This window comes from Eleginops maclovinus, chromosome 23, assembly GCF_036324505.1.
Source record: "Eleginops maclovinus isolate JMC-PN-2008 ecotype Puerto Natales chromosome 23, JC_Emac_rtc_rv5, whole genome shotgun sequence".
Taxonomy (NCBI): domain Eukaryota; kingdom Metazoa; phylum Chordata; class Actinopteri; order Perciformes; family Eleginopidae; genus Eleginops; species Eleginops maclovinus.
The window spans coordinates 15997369-16022923 of NC_086371.1; the positions used below are offsets into that span (position 1 = coordinate 15997369).

The following is a 25555-nucleotide window of genomic DNA, read 5'->3' on the forward strand; positions in this document are numbered from 1 at the left end:
ATGTTGCGCTGTTCTCAGTTTCCGGAAGATCTTTGTAGCCTTCCTAAAAGAAAGAAAATGGAATCCTGAAATCGCACTTAGCTTAACAGTCGAGCGTTTTTGAGAGAATATCATTAGAATAAATTGGAAGTACAATTACATTGCTATTAACATCATTGAACAGGTAATGTAACAGTGATTTGTTGACAGACTATATATTGCTTGTGAGTACCTTTGCTTTCACTAGCTAGCTAATTTTAGCTTGTTTGTGAATTGCTTGTGAACGTCATTGGTTGACGTCGCTAGCTTAGCTAGCTTGCATTGATGCTAACAGTAGCGTCAATGTCTTTTTTTAAAAAACCTCGTGTTTCCCCCCCAGTAACAATATAAACGAATTAAAGCAAGTCAATGCCATGTTTCCTTACTCCAGCATGTTGTGCTAACTTAGTGTTTACGTCAAAGAAATGTAACTGAGGATACTTATCACTAAGTTGCTGGCTAATGTTAGACATGTACGCTAACTAGCTTTAGCGAAGTGAAAGCTCAACACAACCGGGATGTTTGGTCATCCGAGAAGCTTGTTTTGAACCGACGATACACATGGTTTCAGACGCACTCTGTCACCAGTCGATTACTAACTTCGCGTTTTACCACACACATGGTGGGTGATCCTTCATAGTCAATAGAAGTTGAAGTTGTCGGTGTTTGCAACCGTGTACAATGCTCGCTAGCGTAGGCTAAGCTAGATGGTGCCATTTTGTTTTTATCTCGACTTTGACCAACACACTGCTTTTGCATAGGACTTTAAGATACATAAACCGTTCAATTATTCAAAGCACGTGTAGATATTAAACAGCCACCTGTTCAATGTTGCTCAGGAAACGTTCCGCATACGTCAGTTGGATGTAATGTCTCAGCTAGCTGGTGTTGTTTTTATAGTAATTCAGCATATTACCCTGTTTGTTAACCAGTGGATTTAAATCAAGCTAACATTAGCTACTGGGGCGATATTCACAAATATTAAGCGTGTCGCAATATGATGCAGTATTTTGACCCCAGATTTTATCCTGAGGACAATTTTCCTGGTTGTTAGAAATACACATATTCGGTCATAGACTCATAGCTAACTAGCTATTCTTTAAGGTGTAAAGGTAAATTGTGATTTTAAACATATGGCCTTTTGTGAATCACTGTTGCATAATCTCCTCTAAATCAGAGTATTCTTAATTTCCATCTCTTTAATAGTTGTCTTTTTGTTCAGTTAATTTTGTTTTATATTTTCACGTGTTATTGCCTATGTAAAGCACTTTGAATTGCCTGTGTGTCTGAAATGTGCTATGTAACTAAACTAACATTATTCTTATTAAATACTAATCTGTAAACTTTTCCTCTTTTTTTTTATAGCTGCAGCAGCTGGATCCTGCTGAAGATTGGACAGCATCCCTCGACCTCCCTCCCTCCCTTCTGGTTCAATGGAGGGGTCTGACAGTGCAGAGCAGAGTGGCGGTGAGCTGCCAGAGTCACAGCGCAGGAGGCAGCTGGACCGCCTGGACAGGGAGGAGGCCTTCTACCAGTTTATCAACAATCTCAGTGACGAGGACTATCGGCTCATGAGAGACAATAATCTTTTAGGCACCCCAGGTAATGAAGCTTTTTTATCTAGCTACACCAGCCTGTAGTCCTGGGACCTTTATCATTGACAGTGGAAATGTTGACATGATCATCCTAAGCAACTCAAATATAAGGCTGGGTATCAGTATTTTGTACATTCCAGAAACTCTTAGTGAAATCAAATCATATCTAGTCAAGGCCGATTGCCTGTCAGAAGGTTTCCGCAAAGGATCCTGCTAATCACTTGTAAATGTAAATTCAATCTTTGTTATTTTATCTTCTTACTATTCTCTGCTTTTTGTAAGCTGTATAGAATTCCATTCCTTTCCATTTTTAAACTGCTGTCAATAGTGTTAATATCAAGGAGACTTACATCAAGACATTTTAATTAGTGTTATATTAATACCCTTTCCGGTACACAACACTTTTATATACAATGTACGTCTGGTGCTTCACATCAAAACAAACCAATGTTATTCAGTTACTGTTTAAAGAAAAAAACAAACAGCCGATACAGTAACAACTACATCTGGAACAAACATAAACTTGGACTCAAGGATGAAGCAATTACAATTTAGTGGCTGAACATCACTGTCACTTTTTGGCTTGGTAATTGATGTTAATCATTATGGTTGTCACGATTCTTAACAATTTTGACTTGACCTCTTAATGTGTTTTTCATAAATCCCTGTTTGTTCTTACACTGTTTTTATTTAAAAATGTGTTTTATTGTTTTATGTCCTATATAACTGTGTAAGCATTGTTGAAGGAGCTTGGGTCATAAGATTTTCATTGCCACTTCTACACTGAAGTGCTGTGCTCATAAAGCCACAATAAAGCCTTTGATTCTTGAATCTCTCTGCAACAAGCTGCCAACTAGAAGCGGAATTATCTGTTGGTCGTGGGATTCGATGATGAATTTATAAAAACTTGTAGTACTAGGTACTATATTCTACTAACCTTCAAGAGTTTATTGCCAAAAATGTTGTGTTCCTTTTTATTAACTGACTGTTTATTCTGTTCTGCAATGTCTCTTTCAGGAGAGGTGACGGAGGACGAACTTTTAAGTAGACTTCAGCAAATCAAAGATGGTCCAGAACCGCAGAATAGCACCACTACTGCCCCAAATACTGAGAGTGGAGTAGATCCAGTTGGTACGTTTGCCATTTCTTTCTCCTTCTGTGATTTACTGTAAAATGTGTACTTGATTTGACTCTTGTTAACTCCTCTGATTACAGAACCACCAGAAAACTCGGAGGATCCTGCAAATGGTGATAGTCTCTTAGACTGGCTGAACACAGTGAGGCGCACAGGCAACACAACCAGAACTGGTCATCGTGGAAACCAGTCTTGGCGGGCCGTGAGCCAGACCAACCCAAACAGTGGCGATTTCCGCTTCAGCCTGGAAATCAGTGTGAACCGGAACCTCGCTGAACAGCAGGCAGCTGCTGAAGGGGAGCAGGAATCTCCACACGAATCTCCGCAGGAAGCTCCGCAGGAAACTCCGCAGGCGACTTCAGAAGAATCCCCAGAGAGTCAAGTACTGGTGGCTAATGCTGAACCACAGGTGGCAGAGGCTGAACCCCAGGTGCCCATGGAGACGGACGTGGTGGAAGAACCAGTTGTAGAGGAAGTGGCTGTGACAATCGAGCCAGAGCCGGAACCAGAGCCGGAACCAGAGCCGGAACCAGAGCCGGAACCAGAGCCGGAACCACAACTGGAGCCAGAGCCGGAACCTGAGCCGGAACCTGAGCCTGAGCCTGAACTAGAAGAAGTTGTTTCACAAGAAATTTTAGGAGAACCTCTCCTCTCACCTGCTGCCCTGCCAGTACAACCCCAACTCTCTCCTTCTCCACGCAGAGGACAACGGAGAGCCCGCAGCCGTAGTCCAGAACCACGCAGGACGAGGGCGCGTACGGCCAGGAGCCGCTCCCCTCTAAACCTGGATCGCCTGGATGGCCTCCCTAATCCACGTCATGCTCACAGCGCTCAAGGCCTCAACCCTGCCACCAACGCTCCCCCTGTGCTTCAAGTGGAGGGCAGCTCACGGACTCGACAACACGTTCTTTCTAGGCAAAGCACTGCTGACGTTGATGTTCAGCCATCTAGGGCTGGTGCAGAAGTGGTCCCAGAGGCCCAAAATGTGGGATCTCAGGAAGGAGAAGCTGCTGCAGGGGAAGGGGCCGCAGCAGGGCGCCGTCCCCCTACTATTATGCTTGATCTCCAGGTGCGTCGTGTGCGTCCAGGAGAATACCGGCAAAGAGACAGCATTGCTAGCCGCACCCGCTCACGCTCCCAGAACTCAAATAACACATTTCTTTATGAGAGCGAGCGTGGGGGTTTTCGTAGGACTTTCTCACGCTCTGAGCGTGCTGGTGTGAGGACCTACGTCAGCACTATTCGCATCCCTATCCGAAGAATCTCTGATGCAGGTTTGGGAGAGGCCACCTCGATGGCTCTCCAATCTATGATTAGGCAGATAATGACTGGTTTTGGTGAACTCGGCTACCTCATGGACTCAGACTCCGATTCGTCAGATTCGAACCGTGGAGCCACCACACCTGCCGATCTGGCTGAAGCCCTCAACAACCCAGAAGCCATTCCTACTGCTGCTCCTGTTGCTGATGTTGAAGAACCACCTGTAGCTGCAGGAGTCAGAGCAAGGACAGCTGAGACTGATATTGAGGAGGGCGTTGTCACTGCTCCCCCTGCCTCAGCTGGCAGGGTTCGACCGCTACCGCCTATCAGCCTAGCAGAGCCCAGCTCACTGCCTTTCCTGCGGCTTGCTCACTTCTTTCTTCTAAATGATGACGATGAGGACCAGCCTCAAGGGCTGACCATAGAGCAGATTGACAACCTCTCAATGCGCAATTTTGGCGAGAGTGATGCCCTGAAGACTTGCAGTGTCTGCATAACAGAATATGCAGAAGGTAACAAGCTACGTAAGTTGCCCTGCTCTCATGAGTATCATGTGCACTGCATTGATCGCTGGCTATCCGAAAACTCCACTTGCCCCATCTGCCGCAGTGCTGTCTTGGTGTCGGCCAACAGAGAGAGTGTTGTGTAGCTCTAAAAGACTGCAGGCCTTTTGTCTCAACCTAAATAATCCAATATCCCCAGTTCATAAAAGGATTTGAGGAAATGTTTCTCGACTGTTGAAATGTATTTCCTTCATACCATTTGTGAGTTTAAGTCATAGCGCAGTCACAAGTTGTTTTGGGGTGCTCCATACAGTGACATGGAAACATATTCAGTCTCTATTTAGACATTTATTATTGCAGTCCAAAGTTAGGCACAAGCAATGCATGCTGTTTGAATCCACCTGTAGTGACCGAGCCGTTTGTTGCGTTGCAAAAAGCCGTACACACGAGCGGCTCGGCATCTCTTAAAGAACCCCTGGTTATAAATGCTGCACACCGGCAGGTAGTTCAGGCACATCTGCTCTTTTGTATTACCTCCTTAATGGCGCCTTATATACCAGAGTTTGGGTATTGGTACACTTCTTAGTTACACCAGTTCAAAGTATTAGCTGTAAATAAGCTTGTAAAAATAATTTTGAATCATACTTTGTATTGTTGAATTTATTTTGGATTGTAAATTATCTCATGAAGATTAATGTCAAGTTGGCGGCAATTACTCTCTATCAGAGCATCCCTAAATTGACTGTTTAACCAATTGGAGGTATCAATGTACACAGCAGAATTATTTAAAGATTGTGGTGTCCAAAGGTTGTCGGACATTGATTGGTTTGCCATTTACAGTGTGACGTGTACTCGCACTTTTCTGTTCACCTGAAAGAAACTACTCTTTTGGAGTGGCATGAACCATGAAATGTTAAAAAAAATAACGTTGTACAGACATAAGGGAAAGATAAATCCATCTAGGCTACCTTTTCAAAGTGTGAGTTTATCTTGGAATCATATAGTATCTTTATTTTCTTGATCATTAAAAAATAATGAAGTAGCAGTAATACCAGAAGTTAGGGGTGTCTCAATATTGGTAGTAGATATTGGGTTGATATTAAGTTGTTGGCATGTGAATTTTCCCAACTTAAGAATACTATACTAACAGGCATGACATGTCGAATTACTTAAATATACTTTATTTTGCTTTCTTCACCCATATGTAAAAGAATGTTTGCTTTTTAATGTATAACTTTGATTTCACAACCATTTTGTCCTGTCATCCATTATCTACAGATCTGATCCTTTTATTTTTACAAATTGGATTGTCTTTAATTATTGATCAATGAAGATAGTTATCCGAGTCGGTCTTTGCATAAATTGAAAGGACCACAAATTGACCTAAAATGAACTGTCAACTCAGCCAGAATTTAGCTGGAGGTCCAACTTATTAACCCAAAGATTTGAGTCTCAGACACCAACCAAGTCTGAACAAGTTCACACTATTGTCATTCTGTCTTAATAAGGCTCCAGTAGAAAGTCATAATGCTTGCCTGCTGTGCCCTCCTTCTACCCCATGAATCAGTGTGCAATACATACTAAAGTGAAAGTAGGGAAATACAAACCATGGTATAAATGTATGCTATTGTTAAAACTGTTGTTAATGGCTCAAATCTTAAATGAAGACTTATTACATTTTAAAATGTGTTGACGTTATTTTATTTAGAATTTCTGTAGGTTTTAATAGCACTGTTGATGAACAGGAACACTGGCTAAAGGAGGAATGGGCATCACAATGAATGCCATCCTGTCACGTGTCTTGTTCTACTATTTGATGTCTTTGCCACAATTATTACTTCCCTTTATGGGACATAAAAGTTTGAATGCAAGACGTTGTCATTGTTATATACCATAAACATGTAAATGATATGTATGTTCCCTCTTAGGCCATTCCTTAGTCTTGGCCTTGTACTGTGTCACCCAGTGCAGTATGTTAACTGGGTGTTAAATGAAACTAACCGCTGAATTAAACACGTTGTTATGCTACAAAATGCATTGCAGGTATGCATTCTGTACACTTACTTTGCTGCTTGGTCATTTTATTCTGCATTCAGGTGCACACAATTATATTATTACTTTTACCTTATATATTAAACAGTCTAAATATACTGATTGATATTTGGGTTTTACATTTTTTTTTCATGAATCATGAATTTGAATGATGGTGTGAAGTTGAAGTAGAGCATGGTTGGTGTTACCTTTAATGTCCAGACCATAAAATATTACTGTGCCCTATATTACAAAATATGTGGAATTATTTATGATTCATCTGGTAGTGGTGGAACAAATACTCACAATTTTTACTTCAGCAGTAAAGCCACAGTACCCTATCAATATAAACATTACAAAATATACAAATTAGGAGTACATAAGTGGTTCCATTAAAGTTGAGTTTAAGTACCAAAAGTCCTTCCTATGCAGAATGGTTCATTTGAGACAAATGTACGTTATGTCATTGATTCACTGATTTGGATCATGTTTATTTCACATTGCAAAAGAGATTGTGCATTTGACTAAGGGATCAACTGGTTTTATCGCATACACAATATTACGATATTGTTTTTGTTGGTTTATATTTGGGAATCTTCAAAGTACCTTAATGTATCAAATTAAAGTAGTGGAGTCAAAAGTACGGTATTTTCCTCAAAGGGTGAAGTAGAAGAATAAAGTAGCATAAGAAAGAAAAACTCGTTAAGAACAAATAACTCATATTTGTACTTCAGCAAATGCACGTTATTACTTTGCACCGCTGGCATTTGGGCTCAGCATCTGGGAAGAAGTGTCATTTCTAGCACCGCTTACTGGCAGATTTGTGAAAATCGAGATTCTTAACTTGATAGACATTTTTTGGTATTTATCCATAGCGATCTTTTCGATAGAGACGTACTCAAGTTTAGTAGTGGAAGGTTTTAGTTTTGATCAGAGCTATTGTTAATGCCCCTCTCCAGTGGTTCCTCGGCGTGTTGGCCAGTCGCAGCTGGTTCACAGTCCACAGAGGTGTAACAATAAGGAAGTGCCCCAACCCGCACACTACAGCAAGAATGGCGCTGCGGAAAACTGTAGGTCGTTTGTTTCACTTCCAGCGGAACCTTTTAAAGGTAAAATATTGGTATTATCTGCACAATTAAACGCTATGTATTTCAGACTTCCCATTCGCGTCTCACTTGGTGTTTGCAGAAGTACTGCAGTTAAGACTTCCCTTTAGAGAAATTTTCACCGGTATCTTACCGACTTGAAAAACAGGTTGAACAAACATACCACTACTCATTTACATTACGACTATTAAACGTGTTGTTAGTCAACATCAACGTTTGGCTAAAGACCCCTTTATGGTCCTTACAGTATGTTGTAGACCTTCGCCTCGTAGTGGCGCTGATGCTAAGTTTTATTGCACAATCAAAAAGTCCCAATAATAAATAAAAATGAAATGCCAAGACGTGAAAGAACTTTACTTATGGAATAAAATACAATGTGTTCATTCAGGAATTGAGGTACCTAGTTATTTATAAAGATGTCTGGCTCTTTAAGTGTACAATATGCAACTTGTTTTGTTATCTTGTTTAGAAATTCAGCAAATATATACATATCATATTGTTTAAATAAAAACAAATACCCAGCCCTGTCCATGCCATCAACATAAAGTTGTTTCATCCCTAAAATGTAATTGCTTTATCTTAGCAGGTCTCCATCCAAACACTTGGAGATGTCAGTTTCAAAAGCACTTGTCCTGTAGAAGTTAGCCGTCTGGATCATTTGGTTCTGACTGTGAAAAGTGTGCCGGACACCATCAACTTTTATACCGCAGTCCTTGGCATGGAAGTCATCACTTTCAAGGTTTGCACTGTGCTAAATGTAACTTTACTATTATCATTGTTGTTAGAAGTAATGGTAGTAGCATCAGGAGTAGTACGTCGTAAACGTTTTAGTAGGCATACTAATAGTAAGATTAAGTACTGCTATTCATTGAATATAGTAAAAATAATGAAAACATGCAATATCTTCAATTGCATTTTCATTATATATATATTTATTTATAATTTCAGGTGTATTACCATGGTGTACATATCTGCTGTTTTGTTTTTCACTTATTTTAACGTGTGCACAATGAGCCATTTTTGAATATTTTTTTCCTCACTTTATCTGCATTATGCTGTTGTAATAATGTAAATGTCCCCTTTGCGGGACAAATAAAGGATTCCTGATTCTGATTCTGATTTCACTAGAACGTGTTAATTCTGGTGACACAACCGTACATTTAAACGTATATTCTTATATATCTCCAATGGACACCCCATTCCCCTCCTTGGGATCAATTTAGTGTTAATAATTCTGATCATTATCCTTAATTGTTTACATATTGGATTAGGAAAGGTGAAATACTGTCTGCTTTTGGTTTGAGAGAAGATCCACTAGATGGCAGGCTTTGACTGTATATCAGCTGATAGTGTCTCCACTGCTACCGCTATGAGGGGCTTTGAGCTCTCAGACAATATTAATCACTTGCTTTCTCTGCGTTTTCCAGGGAGATCGTAAGGCCCTGGGTTTTGGGCAGCAGAAGTTTAACCTTCACCAGCTGGGTCAGGAGTTTGAGCCCAAAGCCAGGCATCCAACGTCAGGCTCTGCGGACCTGTGCCTCATCACCAAAACCCCCCTCGCTACAGTGGCTTCACATCTGAAGGTATCCTAGAGCCTCTCGTGAATTATTAATGCAATTTTACATTTTTTAAGATGGTTACACCTTTAAAACCACTTGACTGCTAGTTATCTATGCATCTCACATTTCTCACCGTCCTGGGATTTAGGTGTCTGAAATGCGCAGTGTCAATTTATGTTGTCTCTTCTTCTCTGCAGGTCTGTGGGGTGGAGATAGAGGAGGGTCCGGTAGAGAGGAGTGGAGCTGTGGGTTCCATCACCTCTCTATACTTTAGAGATCCAGACCACAATCTCATCGAAGTTTCAAACTATAACCAGTCAACTCCAGAGGGATCCACTAAGTACAGTTAGAGTTTAGTTGCAAAGTGTTAGAACCCCAATTACTGTTCTCAAACAACACATGCCCTATTTATAGAGCGCAGTAGGCTGTGCAGACAGACTGTTTCTGGGGAGCTCTGCTGACCCATGGCGGCTATTTTAATTATGTGTAGAAAAGACTATTGTAAAAATACTTTGTGAAGGGAAACTGAACCAATGGTTGCTTATTTTAGAGGAAAAAGAAAGGTTCTGCCATGTACCTAAGGCTCTGGTCTGTCTGCTTTTAGCCACCATCTAAATAACTCTTGAACAATATTGGCCTTTTATGTCTTCATATTATAAGTCATTTATTACCGTAGTCTATCAGTTGCATTGCAGTAATACATAACATCTTTGAATAGAAAATAAATATTTCAGTAGGTCATTACAGAAACAGTGGACAATGAAATGCCTGAAATGTCAATTTATTACTTAAGATAATAACATTTTTAGATATATTAATTTTTGGAAAAATCTAATTTTCCATTTCTTATGTGGTGTTCAAACATCGAGGCTATTGTTTTACACTACACATTGACATTGACTAGTGGGTCAGATATATGAAATAGACAACATTTTTAGTCATTTAATTCACAAACACTGAATATACAGTACACTGTATAGGCACACACTGTCGAATGGGCCATGACAAGTGTGGAAAAGATGCAATATTTCAACTTTTTAAGCAACATAATTTATCCAACAAAAGCAAATTGTTTGAATTCAAAACTGATGTTAACATGTTAATGTTCATGTAGGTAAGATGGAGAGTGTCACAGGGCAAGTGTTTGTGTAAATATTGAAGTATGTTCTCTTTTATTTTTTCAGTGGGTAATTTTTTTAAAGCATCCTGCAGCTGGAACATATCATGTCCAACACAAAAACAGTACAAAGAAAGTTCAGGACAGAATATGATCTCCACTCTGTACACAATTGCGCATCGCTTATCAAGACTATTGTTCATTTTGTCAGTACTGAATATTCCTGTCTTCAGTTCCCAATTCCTTGTACTTCCTTGTATTTCCCCCCAATGTTAAAATTAAATGCACTGAAGAGCTAGATGATAAACATTTCTGTCTCTGAATTATCACCCAACTCTTTATCAAATCACAATCGTACCTTTGTGGTCTGTTATCAGTGACAGGATGACACCACTGAAGGCCGAGTTAACAGTGCTACTCTATCTGAAACCTGCGTGTATGGAGCACTTCACTGTTGAATTCACACATGAATGGAAGTTATCAATAGTGAGAAGAAGAAAAGGACATTTCCTATTTCCTGAATTACTTACTGGCACTTATCAAAAGCAACCTGTCCATCCATTGTTGTATGGAAACTTTATCTTTAGCTTAACGTCTATAAAGAAGTCTGAGGTTGCACCACTATTGTATGTTTTCTGTGGGTGGAGAACATAGTGGAATTCCCTTGTTATCGATGTGTCACAACCCAATAGTCTTTTATGACAATATTTTACATCGGAGGGGATATTTTTAGCTTAGCCTTTTGTTCAGTGCTATTTTTACAATGGTAATGTTTATGGTAACTGAGAGATTTGCAGGAAGTATCCTCTGGAAAAATTTCCTGGCAATAAACCTTATCCTAGATGTGTGGGTTAATGAACCCAATCCTCATAACCATCCTTGTATAAACATACTGGTATCGATTGCCTGGCCATTGCATTGTATGTATTACTTATTTCCTTCTTGTAATTTGTATGTTTTTTAAAAATATTTTAATACAGAAAAAAGCTAAATATGGCAAAGACGACAATATGGTGAGATGAAAATACTTTTTTAACCTTCAAGTAAAAAAAGACTTAAAAAACAATTGGATAAAAGGAAAATCTTAATCATGAAATCACGTTAGTGTTGTTTGTTCCTTTCCTTTAGTATTTCAATCTTACCTCAATGCTGTCTGCATAGGGAAGGTTTTTATTGCAATGCAAAGTGACAACAGTACCTTATCCTAGGTATCTTTACCACCTATTCCAATTGTTTCTCATTAGTTGAAATTACATCAGTCAGAAACCCCATTATCCCTGGTACTGCTGGAAGACTGTCAAAAGACTTTGCCCTAGATTTTCTTTCCTTTTTTGACAAACACAACAGATCATGTTCAGATGATAAGTGATTGCCTGTATTAATCCATTGCTTTATAAAAATAGGGAACTCATTTGGGCCAAAATAATTTGACACATCTGCTCTTGTAATTTAAGACACAAAGGTCCACAGGTCAGGTTACAAACACCATGTGGAAAACTGCTTGTATTCCGTTCTCTCGCCTAGAAAGTGTGGGGTGTCTGCGTGTATGCTGAGAACATTGTCAGACCTTTTTTGTTCATTTGAAAGCTGTGGATAAAAGATGATCATTTTTGCTTTTACACAAAACCTAGCTAGTAAACCTAGTCATTTTCTACTAACCCCAGGTTTCTTTGATTATTTTATACATACACAGTACACACACTATTTCATACAGGTTGAATGTCATGTGCTTATATGCAGCAGTATGCCGAAATCTACCCTAAATATTATACATCCCCAACATTTCCAAAGAGGAGTATGTCAAGTTGAATTACAGAGAAAAGTGTGAAAGTCTGAAACCTGCGTGTATGGAGCACTTCACTGTTGAATTCACACATGAATGGAAGTTATCAATAGTGAGAAGAAGAAAAGGACATTTCCTATTTCCTGAATTACTTACTGGCACTTATCAAAAGCAACCTGTCCATCCATTGTTGTATGGAAACTTTATCTTTAGCTTAACGTCTATAAAGAAGTCTGAGGTTGCACCACTATTGTATGTTTTCTGTGGGTGGAGAACATAGTGGAATTCCCTTGTTTTCGATGTGTCACAACCCAATAGTCTTTTATGACAATATTTTACATCGGAGGGGATATTTTTAGCTTAGCCTTTTGTTCAGTGCTATTTTTACAATGGTAATGTTTATGGTAACTGAGAGATTTGCAGGAAGTATCCTCTGGAAAAATTTCCTGGCAATAAACCTTATCCTAGATGTGTGGGTAAATGAACCCAATCCTCATAACCATCCTTGTATAAACATACTGGTATCGATTGCCTGGCCATTGCATTGTATGTATTACTTATTTCCTTCTTGTAATTTGTATGTTTTTTAAAAATATTTTAATACAGAAAAAAACTAAACGTGGCAAAGACGACAATATGGTGAGATGAAAATACTTTTTTAACCTTCAAGTAAAAAAAGACTTAAAAAACAATTGGATAAAAGGAAAATCTTAATCATGAAATCACGTTAGTGTTGTTTGTTCCTTTCCTTTAGTATTTCAATCTTACCTCAATGCTGTCTGCATAGGGAAGGTTTTTATTGCAATGCAAAGTGACAACAGTACCTTATCCTAGGTATCTTTACCACCTATTCCAATTGTTTCTCATTAGTTGAAATTACATCAGTCAGAAACCCCATTATCCCTGGTACTGCTGGAAGACTGTCAAAAGACTTTGCCCTAGATTTTCTTTCCTTTTTTTGACAAACACAACAGATCATGTTCAGATGATAAGTGATTGCCTGTATTAATCCATTGCTTTATAAAAATAGGGAACTCATTTGGGCCAAAATAATTTGACACATCTGCTCTTGTAATTTAAGACACAAAGGTCCACAGGTCAGGTTACAAACAATATGTGGAAAACTGCTTGTATTCCGTTCTCTCGCCTAGAAAGTGTGCCGCCGCAGCCGCTGAGGTCACGCAAGGAAAGAAGTCCTTAAGAAAAGCTGGAAAGGATAGAAATATTAAAGATTCATAAAGAAAAAAGAGAAAGGGGAAGTAAAATCAGTAGCCTGGGGTGCAGTTGCTATGGCAAAGAGAATATTCACAGATGAGATGGAGGACCCCATGGAATATCACTTCTGGATTCAAGTCCACTGGGATTTTCCCATATAACAGAGATATTTTCCCTGAGGAAGCGTTTGCACCATCCATGGTGTCAGACCGGCCAAACCCTGAGCTGCAGCCTGCATCCACTGGTCCATCCACTTCAGGTGATCCGGATGGTCCACGCCCTGCAGATGATCCACCCCCTGCAGATGATCCAGATGGTCCACTCCCTGCAGATGAACCACCTGCTGCAGATGATCCACTCGATGATTCTAATCCATCCACTCCGCGTGGTCCACATGGATGTGCCTCGCCATAGAAAGCAGCTCTGAGGAGAGTGATGTCCCTGTCTCACTTGATGAGTTTGACAAAGAGAGCTCTGAGGATGAGAGAAGTGATCCTGGAAACACAGATCTGAACGTGGGTGACTTTGTCCTAATTAACTTTGCAACCAAACACAGGAGTCTTCGTTACGTTGGCATGGTTGAGAAAGTTGAGGATGACGAAATACTGACACAATTCCTCAGAAGAATCCAGAGAAAGAAACAGTGGGAGAGACCAACATTTGCTATAAAAGAAAATTATGTGGCACATGTTCCTAAAGGTGATGTGGTGAAGAAGCTGCCTCAACCTAATAGGCGTGGGGGAACCACACGGAGAGAGCAACTCTTCACCTTTCCCTGTAACCTTTATGGCTGGAATGTAGAGTAGGCCTTGTTATAGAGTAGGCCTATGAGTCTGTTCTAATCCAGGTGGGTCTTGTCTGTGTCCTGAGTCCCAGGCTGTTCTAGCTGGCTCTAAAGGTCCTGTGTTCTGACCCCCACACTGTGAATATTAATTTAAAAAAAATTGAATTATATTATGTTGTATTTGATTTACTTTGTGTTTTAAAGTGTTTTTAAAAATGTGCTCAATTGACCAATCCCCATGATTCTGATACTAGTCTGACATTAGTTTTGGAATGTGTGGTTGTCAATCTAGCTGTCAGGATTCTAATTGTTACAACATGTGTTGTTATGGTAGTTTTAAAGTGGAAAACGTAAGTGGATCACTTTACCCCCTTGATTTCTCTAATCTGTCTCAGTTCACCCCTTAGCTGGGGTAAAGTGAGACACAAGACCACTTTTTAAAAAACAATCATATTTTCATCGCCCTTTGTCCTGAAGACATTCTGATCATTTCCATAGCTAGGAAACATCCTGAATTAATGGGAAATGTGTAAATTTGACTGATATATCATTTTAGCTCGGCTAGAGGGGATTAAATGTAAAAAATGTCTCACATTACCCCGCTCTCCCCAATATGTCAAGTTGAATTACAGAGAAAAGTGTGAAAGTCTGAAACCTGCGTGTATGGAGCACTTCACTGTTGAATTCACACATGAATGGAAGTTATCAATAGTGAGAAGAAGAAAAGGACATTTCCTGTTTCCTGAATTACTTACTGGCACTTATCAAAAGCAACCTGTCCATCCATTGTTGTATGGAAACTTTATCTTTAGCTTAACGTCTATAAAGAAGTCTGAGGTTGAGTTGAATTACAGAGAAAAGTGTTTAAATGAGTGCACAACATAAATACGTTGGGTGTCCCTCTTTTTGTAGGATAAGACCAAAATGAATATATTAAAATAACTGTTAATAAGAACCTTGTTTGGCTGCTATAGACTGTGTTTGGAAATCACTTGAATAATTAACTTAATCTGACCTTAATACTTACACTTATTAAGAATTTGCAAAACACTTCCTCGATTCAGATGCCCCATTGCACACAGGCCTGCCCAGAAAGGGCAAAGATGTGTTGACTTCCCTGTGTCCAGCTGGACATGAGCTGGTGCATGAAACAAACCCCACTTGTGTTCATCTCCTACAGACTTACTGCCACACATTAACTGAAGTATACAGGCTGGAATGAGGAAACCAGCCCAGTCTCTTCCCAGCATTGCTCCCCTTTTACAAACACATCTGCCTGTGTTTGTTTGTACTACACTTGGAAAATAAAATAACCTTTATTGGACTTGTGTATGCATAGCAGTTATTTAATGACTTAATTATTCTGCAAATATTGTCCCACTTGTTCAGTTCCAAATGATTAACTGCCAGTGAACTACTGAATGACTGTAGTGTTGTTTCTGATATCATCAGTCATTTTCTTTCTTTGTATCTTCATGGGCAATACAGCTTGTTGATTCTTCTTTTACGACCCACTATTTTACTTTCATTGTTATTGTGTGTTTAAATAAGAATGGTTAGGGACTCACAAAATAAGGACTAATAGTTTCCTTGGCCAAACAAAACACAATATAATTTTTTTCTGTCAAAGATTGAAATTCCTCGGACTGTGTTTTTTGTAGTACGTTTATTAAAGCTCATAACACAAACAGAAATGCTACATGTTTGAAATTCTGAAATGTGGAAGATAAAACAGTTTTATATTTACATGTTTAAAGCATTGAACATTTGTAGTGTAGAAATAGACACTAACATTATTGGGCACAAAAAACACAGAGTGCAGTATTTTGACAACATGTAAAGTTAATATCTGAAAGTACGAACACACTTTTCCCTCGGGATAAATACAGCTTCTTGAATCTTGAATCTTGAATAATAATGTACAAATAAAAACGTAATATATAAATGAATGTAATTAATTAATTTTCCCTAATTTCCTTTTTGTTATGTTACTAGATCACATTTTACAACTTAAAGCCCACCTATATGACTACTACAATAACACAGCACAATGTACATTTCATAAAAATGCTTTTCACCATTACCTATTACATTAGGTAAACACATTAAAGTCTTTCAGCTTTGATTTGGGGGAAAAAAATACATCTTTGTTCAATGTATTTTATATATTTTTGCACACAATAATTTCTAATTCATTGTCATTGTGTTTGTCTCATTGCAGCTGTGACAGAAGGTCCCTGCAGTCCCCAAGTGTGTCCAGCTCCTTCACCACATCAATCAGCCTCTCCACCTGCTCTGAGCGAAGCACCGCTCCGGCGTTGTTTCTGAACTTCTTCCTCAGGCTCTCGTTGGTCAACGGGTTTCGCCAGTGACCGTAGAAAGTGTCACAGCGTCCCTTCAGAATTTCTCCCTCAACAAGTGTCACCTGGACTTCCCCATACATGCTGTTGAAATTGGCAGGGTTGTCTTGGGGATGCTCCACGCGAACACGACTCAGCAGAGCAAGGAGGTCTGGGCGCCTCAGGGCAGCAGGTGTGAAGGACTGCACGGTCACCTCGCCATCCAGGAGAGCGCTGCAAGCATTGAATTGGAAGGAGTGGCGTGCCTCATGCTCAGATTCAGGGAATGGCCTGTTAATGTACTTTGATTTGGGGACTCTGAGCAGGATGTCTTGGACTTGAGATGGGGAGATAATGCCAGGGCCAAACCCCACTAGAAGCTTATGGACCGAGGCTGCAGCATCTGCTACCCAATGCATCCCCAGATGGGCCGGGAAGCGCTTGAAGCCCATGTCCTGCTCCTCTAGCAGGAACACATGGCCGTCATTGGGGGATTCTAAAGGCTCGGGAACATAGTCTTCATAAAAGGCATTAAAGCCAGCCACACCAGCAACAGCATCCAGGACCAGAGGACTTGCCTCGAGGCCTCGCGAGGCCAGCAAAGCAGCCTCCAGCCCCAAACGTGAGGCATTACCGATGTGAAGTGGTTTGGACTGAGTGGCAGCATTAGCCATTGGGGCTCCAGAGAGAGAAGCAGCTATAGCCAAGGCATGACTGCACTGGGAGTGACTTAAGGACAAGAGGCGAGCACAGGCGGCTGCACTGCCCATGGTTCCCACAACGCTGGGAGGGTGAAACCTGGTGATAAGGAAGAAAGAAACTTTGTTACGATGCGTTAAGACCATTTTTACTTGTGACTGAACAAGCATTTCAAATAGGTGTTTTTATCATTAGGTTTGTGTAAAGGTGCCTCTCTGTTACAATTTGCTCCACTTTCCGCATTCAGAGAGAGCTTATTTCAGGAAAATAGTTTTTGAGCTAATTTAGTTTTTGACAAACAGGCAAAAATAGTGTGTTGGGTCATTTGACTTGGTGAACCCATTTGCCAAAAGGAGTCCTTCTGTGCGATACTCTCTTACACATGGCTAATTGTGGTAACACTACCCACAGAGGCTCTGCTGTTCTTGATATGAACATAACAACCAGCCTTTCACAGCTCATTGACACCACTAAGAGGCTGCCCATTGCACTGCACTAACCTCCTTGTAAACCACACTGCAGGGATATGCAGAACAAATATGGATCTCTTTAGACTCATGTGGTAATTTTTCTCTGTTTAGAGTAAAAATAAAAAATACTCAACCATAATCTGACTTTAGATCGTTTAAATCATCACTGTAATGACCCACTAAGTACAAACCTTCATAAATGTTGTTATAACCCTATAAATACCATTATCTTTGACTAATTTGACCCTCACCCTATGGCACTCACCTCTTAGGGATGTTGTGGGCCTCATGAGAGAACCTCATCAATCTGCCCTGGATCTCAATGCCGACGTTGAATGCCAGCAGGAAGTCCAGGCCACTGGGTTTGCTGCTAGGCATCATGTCACTGAGTGCTAACACAGCAGGGAGGACTGCTCCTGAGGGGTGAGTGGCAGGGTGCCATGTATCATCAAAGTCCATGGAGTGAGTCTGCAGCACACAAACAGATTTCAATAAAATGATAATGTTTCTGTTTTAATTAAAATATACAACTAAAATGTGTTCTTCATTTGAAAATCACTTTAAATCACATGGCTTCAACCACTGGAGGCTAATGCATGCGGCAGAAATTAACTGACATCCTTATGGCTGCTTAAAGTGTAAAAGCCAAGCGATGTTTGCAGATGCTGGACATTTTTACAGAAGGGTAATGTGGGGTCAATTCAGTATTTTCATCAGCTTCTCCTGTTTGTACTCACAGCCACTCCATTGACGAAAGCAGCCAGTGTCGGAGAGAGCCTGCTTCCCCTGCGTCCGTAAACAGAACTGATGTCATCAGGAGCATACATGTGCTGGAGAGGAACAGACAGAGACAGGTAAACACAGGGCGTCGTTACAAGGAAATGTTTAATACAACAGTTTCTTGTGCTCAAGTCAAACACAGACATTTGGAAAACACGTCGGTCTTAAAAAAAACCCCTCCCTTCTTAATCACGTTATATGACGAACTTCAGTTTAATAATAACCTGTTTGTTTTTTCAAACCCATACGATCTGTCCACACAGCTCTTGCACTGACTTACGACTACTGTTTGCTAAAGGTCAAGAATTGCTTTCATCTGTCTTATTGCTTCATATCAGATAAGACCTTCGCCTCACCTGGCAGTGCTGCAGGGCCAATTCAAACACGTCTGTAGTGCTGCCAATCAGACCAACTCCGATGCTGTCCAGCACCATTCTCTTGCTGCGGTGAAGCACCACTGATGACAAGTTCTGCGGCTTTACTTCACTTATAAACCTCCCATAGCTGGCTGTGACTGTGTCTTCAGGGCCGGGGCTCTTCAAGACTACAGGGAGAAAGAGAAAGAATATTATAGGTCAGGAGTAAGTAAATAAAAAATGTTTAGTTAAATTGTCTACAGGTAAATGTGTTTTTTGTAATGGCTGGTATTAAAAGGTATTTTTGTGATGGGGGGAGATGTAATTAAGTTTACCTTCAACTGCAGACTTATGCAGTCCTCTGACAGCCCACACTGGTCGAATGGTTTTCTGCAGGAAGAAGGGAACAGAAAATTCTTACTGACACCTGTACACAACCATGACAATAATCATATTACTATCTGAGATTCATTCCAGTCTGTGAGCACGCACACAATGATTTTCTGCCTGACTCTGTTCTTATTAAATCAACCATTTGTTGATATTGGCATCCATGTAATGAATGTAATTCTGCCTGTTTGCCTCTTTTGAAACAGCTTTGTGCTGATGGAACACGTGTGGTACAGCAAGTGTAATCTGCTCCACAAGAGCTCTGGTAAATTCTCCCTTAACAACAACAAAAACACCTAGTGCAAGCAATACTACAATTTTAGAGCTCTGTATTAAAATCTGACTGGATTAAGGTTAATATGTTAAGGATACAGTACCTAACGATCCAATTTCTTTACTCAAGCCTGAACAATATGTATGAGGATCTGGATTTCTCTAAATAAGATATGTACTTATATCTTTAAATCTTTACCTGTAATGTGGAGATCATGGCTTCAGACAGTTGTTTGTCCCGTTGCTCTTCTCTATTCTTTCTCTCTGAAGGATTGCAGTCAACAGGTTGTTCAAATGATGCTGATGCTTTTCAGGTTGTGAAGGATCCTGCCTTATATATTCCCAGCCTCACAATGGCTTCTAATGCTGACCTGTAAAAAACAGGGAAGGGCAAATCTATACTAAAACCATACCGGTTTAAACTAAGGAATTTCCAAGGTGACCATCATCATCGTCATCAGCATCATCATCATCGTTATCGTCATTACCAGGATGGTCTTCCTGAGAAGAAGAGGAGGAAGAAGTGATACTTTATTGTTTAAGATGATGAGCAGTGATGTCACCTCTCAGGCTGCAAACTTTATGTTGGGGAATTTTCATGAACTCCTCCTACACACAGGCAGGTCTTATTTATTAAATCCCTGCTTCAGAACAACTCAGCAGCTCCTCTGTCTGAGTAGCTTCACCAGGTAAGACTTTATTTTCATTTACTGTATTACTAGCTAGTAGAAATTCTTTATTACATGTAATAAAATGTCATAAATAAAGTGATGGTGATAACATGATTGACACAGGGACAAAAGCTGCCATAAGTTGAAATAGATATTACTAAATAACAAAGTTACATTGCTTCTAAAAAGATATTAACATTAACATTGAAACCGAAAGAAATGTAAGACATGAAACCAGAATCTGTTTACGGTGATATGATTATTTTGTGTCATTGGAACATTAAAGGGGGAGAACAGTAAAGGGTGGGGGGTGCAAAGACTCTCAGGTTTATGTAAATGTTAAGGGAGAGTGAGTAGGAACTTGACCTACATGAGTTTTTAAGACATAACTGTTAGTTATTTGTGTTTTACAAAACATTTATTTGATTTGATTTGAGTCTTGTTTTTTTAATTTTATTTTTGTAAAATGCCATTATCTTTACCATTTTAGATACACAGTTATACTTCTCTACTTTTTCAGTTGTTACAGTAAATTAGGATTCAAACAAAATTCTCAGTTTAAATTTCAGGTAAGCTCTGTGTTTGGTATTGCACAGCATATTAAGTCAATGGAAATGACATACACTTATGTACGTGTTGTATGTGTTGTTAGTTTCTTTAACTCAGCTTAAAAAAAAAGACATGATGGCATCACCAGATGGATTTCCAGCCAGTTTCTATGGAGAACCAGGAGTGTTGGGCATGTTATCCAATGGGATCAGTGCATTCCTCGTTCTTCTGCAGAACTTCCACACAGCACACACTGGTTCTGCACCAGCCGGGGTGGCGAACATCCTAGCAGGTTAAAATTGTTTAAAACATATTTATATTTTCATATTTCATATCCTGATGTTGTTGTAATTGACTTGTCTGTTTTAGTTGAACTATTTTACTAAATGCATCTTAATCTTATTGCTAGTTTTCTTTTTTGAACTGGTGTTAGTATTTATTGTTATACACTTTTACGTTGTTTTTATGCAATCTTTGACACAAAATGCTTCCTTGAGATTATTACATTTGTATCTCACCTATCTGAAAAGATTGTCTTAGTAATTTAAATTCTATGTTTGTCTTTAGGTGTTCATCTCATCCTGATTGGTGGTGTATGCCAACTGTTTGCAGGAATGCTGTCCTTTAGAAAATACGATCATCTGAGTGGCACTGCCTTTATTGGCTACGCTGCACTTTGGGGCAGTTATGGTGCTACAAGAATCTACTTTGGTGCCTCATCTGAAGCTCCAACAATAGTCCCTTTGCCAGCTCAAATAATGAACAATTTGTCCATGTCCACTAACATGACAGGCAACACGTCTCTGGAGATCCCAGTTTGCCATGTATGCCTGTCTATAAAAGAGACAGCCATTGCTGGTCTGATCCCCTACATCCTTCTGTCCTTTCTCCTCGCCTTCTGCTCTGCCACAGTCAACTACATCATGCCTTTTGTTTTCGGGGCCATCACAGCCACCTTAGTCTTCGAAGCAGTGGGTCTGGTAGCGAGCTCCTGGGCTCTCGTGGTCTCTGGGATTCTGGAGTTGCTCATTCTGATTTTTGCCATCTATGGCTCAGCAGCCCTTCTCAGCAAAGGTCTGACTCAACGTCTAGTCCTCAAAGGCTTCGGTACCCCTCTCTTTAATGTTCTCCTGCTGGGGACCACCAACTCAGGCAGCGCCCAGAGAATAGGCCAAGAGAAGAAGAAAAACACAAAATACGCCGAGCCTATGGCCGTGGGTTTTTTCTGTGACACTGTTGCCCCCTTCATCTTTGCTTTCTATAGCTTTGGGTACATAAAGTCTTTTGGTGTTGGAGTGGCATGGGTCTCAATCATCACAGTTGCCCAGCTGTTCTCCAGCTACTACGCCCATCTGCGCCAAGACTGCTATCACACCACTAAGTTTGGTCTTCATGCCACATATTGGCTGATCAAGGCTTGGGGTGAGTTTGTGGTATCTGCTCTGGTTTTGGAGGATGGAAAAGTGGCCTCAGCGAGGGAAGCAATGGTGGGGAATTGGTTCTTTGTGATGGCAGGTGTGGTGATCTGCATAGGAAGCCTCAACACAGACGTCCTGGAGCTGATCCACAACATGCTGTTTGTCCTGCTCACGCTCTCAACAATCCCCCAGATTCCTCTCCAGGGATACTACATCTTCTTCGGTGTAGCCTGCTCCCTGTTCACCGCAGCCTCCCTGTATGGGACCTTCTCGCGTCTCATAAACACCATAGCAGAGAAATCTCTGATCCCTGTTGGACCCCAGCCCATATCATCTGAGATGTTGATGAAGGCTTTCAGGTGCTGCAGGGCCAATCAGGGAGACCAGGAGATGCTGCCCCAAACGGACCAGGGATCAGACGCCCTGTTCTACATTTCTAATGGGGTTGCTGCTCTCTCAGCTCTTCATGCACGTTCATCCAGTATGAATCCTACCTTTCTTCATCTGACTGTCCCCTGGGTCCTCATCTCTGGATCCATCATCCAGGGCTATGTCAGCCGGCTGCAGGTCACAGGAGGGGGTCGTTTTGGTTCAGTCATTCCAACCATCTATGTAGCAGTATGGGCCACCTGGACTTGGTTTAGGTTTTCAGGTATGTCACAGCAAACATGTTTTTAAAAGGAAACGTGTTGTGACTGAATCACACAACATTCTGATCCTATGCCTTTCTTTTCTAGGCATCCTGCTTCAGCTCTCCCCAGAGGCAGCATACGGTTTCACAGCAGGAGCCATTGCTCTCCTAGTCATCAACGCTTTCCTTATGCTCATTGGTAAGGTCAACAGGATTTTATTTTATGAGAGTTTGGAGATGGAATGAGTTTGTCTTTGAGCTTGTTTTCATGTTTCCATTGTCCATTTCAGCTGCCTATAGGAACCTGGTTTTGCTGTTTCTAACAGCAGTCATGGAGGTTGTTCTGGTCTGTTTCCTGCTTTCCACTCTGCAGCGACTTCCATATGATTTTGAAAGTAAGTATGGGAAAAGCCTCATTTTGAAATGATTGTCCCTTTTTTGAAATATAGAAAGAAGCATTTAATTAAAATGTAATCTGTAAAATAACATCCATATATTTATTTAAACAAGTTGACAACCTTTTTCTTACAGTTGCCATGCTTGCAATTTTTTCAATAATTTGTATATACGGGGCTCTGGCGTCACTGGTCAACTGCATCTTCTCACATAGACTGCTGCCTATGGGCCCTCCCTTAATAAAGGTAACCAATTGAGTGATTCACCAAATTCTTTGCATTCCTTTGCTAATTTTACATAGATTGTGTTTTCTATATGATATATTTTATGAAATTGCCCCTAACACTTTGTCCTTCCTTAGGAGAAAGTGAGGCAGGAGTCTGTTCCAGAGCTTCCCTGTCCTGTTGCTTATTCACGAGTCACCAGCGGCCTCATGAAGATCGCTGGCCTTCTGGAAGAAGGACAAGTGTGTGGTATTCCAACAGACACTGTGTATGCCCTAGCTGCCTCCTGCAAGAATCCCCAAGCTATTGAGAAAATCTACAATATTAAAGTAAGAATGCTTGTAGTTGATATTATTTTAGCTGTAATCTGAAATCATTAAATCCATTTAAACATTTTGTTTTAATCTGAAACTCATCAACCTTTTTCTGTGACTTCCTCAAGGACAGACCAGCAGAGAAGCCCATCTGCATTTGTATCTCTAATGTGGAGCAGCTGGTGGCAGCCAAGCCTCCCTTCAGCCCCCTGCTCTGGGAGTTTATGAGGAACGTGTATCCAGGAGGCATCAGCTGCATCGTCAGCAAAGGAGACTGGCTCTTCAAACTAGGTAAACTGTTTGCTGCTTTACTGGATCCATTTAACAATGTTCCATCAATTCTCTGGACTCAGCTCCCCTATTGATGTACTGTATGTTGTGTAGGAGTTGGACCAGCTTATGACCGTGTTGGCACTAAAGAAAGCATCATGATCCGCGTCCCTGACCACACAGTGACCGGCCACCTATGTGATATCACTGGACCCCTTGCTATAACATCAGCCAATCCCAGCGGAGAGCCGGACAGCACCCACCACACCATGGTCATCAAGTCAGTGTCTTTTCTCTGAATGTCCTTTTACAGCAGAGAGACAAAATGTGTAATGATTCAATATTGCTGATGGACGGACATTGACCTTTTTTTTTGCCACAGTCGACTGGGACACAAGATCCAAGGGGTTCTGTGTGACGGGGACTCAAATGAAGTTGTTGCTTCCACTGTGGTAAACTGCCTCAAAATTGATGAAGGTAAAACGCAAAATGAAATCCCATCATGTTACTTTCTTTTCTGTGTGTTTCACTGCCACTTTCTAACCCAAACCTATGTTTTACCTTTTATTTTATACTTTTACATAGGGACCATCACCATTGTGAGGGAAGGTTGTGTCCCTGCCGTCAAAGTCCGTCAGATCTTCGACCGAGTGAAAAACAATATGTTGTGATTGTCTTGCACTTCATTTCTCCTCTTCATGACTGATACCCCATAAGATTGGCTTGACTAGCTCCCCTATTTCCCTTCTACAATCTCAGGGAGACTTTATAAATAACAAAAAGTGTGTGTGTGTGTGTGTGTGTGTGTGTGTGTGTGTGTGTGTGTGTGTGTGTGTGTGTGTGTGTGTGTGTGTGTGTGTGTGTGTGTGTGTGTGTGTGTGTGTGTGTGTGTGTGTGTGTGTGTGCAAAAGTTACATTAAAATAACCATGATAATTATGTAAATATGTTTATACATTTAAATTATGAATTATTTTGGCATGCATGTTATCACCTTAGTTAATATTTACAGTGGAATAGAAAAATGACCAGCTACTGTATTTACCATCTTTTAAGATCAGACGTTAAAAAAGGTCTTAACATCTGATCTGAGGTGAACTTTTTGTTGTTGGGTTTAATTTAAGATGTGTGCCATTTTTAAAAGCACTTTGAGTTGCACCTGCTGTATGAAAAATGCTATAACTAAAGTTTTATTATGTATCTAAGCTAACAAACAATGAATGGGACTGAAGTTGTAGAATGTTTGTGTCCGTAAATAATAAAAAAACAAATATGTCACCAATAATAAATCTTTCAATTGATTCATTTATTAAAAATATTTTATATAGCATGTAGGTATCAGGATCAGTTGCCCGCAAAGGATGTGCTTTAATTTTGAATAAAGGAATATTTTAGACTATAATTGATGCATTAAATTCAATATACATATAGAGACATACTGGGTATAAAAACACACACAGTCATTTATGTCTGCATTGTTCCCACAAGCACAGACATTTCATCACAGTTTGTAACTTGATTTGTTAAAAAATACACTCTGGTGCTACCAAAACCACTTCACACATTAGTGGTCTCCTGTTGGTTATCACAACACTTATGCAAATATGCTTTGAATCATTTTGGTGACTTTATCTTCTGTAAAATATTCAATCACTTTACTGTTATATAGTT

At 40.2% G+C, this 25555-nt stretch overlaps 4 protein-coding genes across 7 annotated transcripts; 3 read left to right on the forward strand and 1 right to left on the reverse strand.

The window, feature by feature from the left end:
* On the forward strand, positions 1-6574 carry rlim (ring finger protein, LIM domain interacting). The gene is made up of 4 exons (XM_063877191.1): positions 1-163; positions 1384-1620; positions 2631-2744; positions 2829-6574. The coding sequence occupies exons 2-4, from the start codon at positions 1452-1454 to the stop codon at positions 4655-4657; spliced, it is 2112 nt and encodes a 703-aa protein (XP_063733261.1). The 5' UTR covers positions 1-163; positions 1384-1451; the 3' UTR covers positions 4658-6574.
* Positions 6575-7342: 768 nt separating this feature from the next.
* Positions 7343-12829, forward strand: glod5 (glyoxalase domain containing 5). 3 transcript variants are annotated; one of them, XM_063877270.1, is made up of 4 exons: positions 7343-7651; positions 8232-8387; positions 9076-9231; positions 9405-12829. In XM_063877270.1, exons 1-4 carry the CDS (start codon positions 7595-7597, stop codon positions 9555-9557), a joined length of 522 nt encoding a protein of 173 aa, XP_063733340.1. In that variant the 5' UTR covers positions 7343-7594; the 3' UTR covers positions 9558-12829. The 3 variants fall into 3 exon arrangements, with proteins under 3 accessions (XP_063733340.1, XP_063733342.1, XP_063733341.1); XM_063877272.1 differs by having other exon boundaries at positions 7343-7612; positions 8235-8387; XM_063877271.1 differs by having other exon boundaries at positions 7346-7651; positions 8235-8387.
* A 2943-nt stretch (positions 12830-15772) lies between these two features.
* Positions 15773-19971, reverse strand: irg1l (immunoresponsive gene 1, like). The gene is made up of 6 exons (XM_063877206.1): positions 19613-19971; positions 19086-19140; positions 18751-18938; positions 18352-18444; positions 17880-18082; positions 15773-17243 (listed from the first exon to the last, which is right to left on the reverse strand). The coding sequence occupies exons 1-6, from the start codon at positions 19628-19630 to the stop codon at positions 16319-16321; spliced, it is 1482 nt and encodes a 493-aa protein (XP_063733276.1). The 5' UTR covers positions 19631-19971; the 3' UTR covers positions 15773-16318.
* On the forward strand, positions 18888-25157 carry si:ch211-153b23.3 (uncharacterized). Of its 2 annotated transcripts, XM_063877179.1 has the most exons (12): positions 18888-18975; positions 19728-20102; positions 20737-20925; positions 21201-22703; positions 22789-22881; positions 22973-23077; positions 23214-23323; positions 23440-23631; positions 23745-23907; positions 24001-24166; positions 24269-24363; positions 24472-25157. In XM_063877179.1, exons 3-12 carry the CDS (start codon positions 20766-20768, stop codon positions 24555-24557), a joined length of 2673 nt encoding a protein of 890 aa, XP_063733249.1. In that variant the 5' UTR covers positions 18888-18975; positions 19728-20102; positions 20737-20765; the 3' UTR covers positions 24558-25157. The 2 variants fall into 2 exon arrangements, with proteins under 2 accessions (XP_063733249.1, XP_063733248.1); XM_063877178.1 differs by lacking the exons at positions 18888-18975; positions 19728-20102 and having other exon boundaries at positions 20346-20925.
* The last annotated feature ends 398 nt before the right edge of the window (positions 25158-25555 follow it).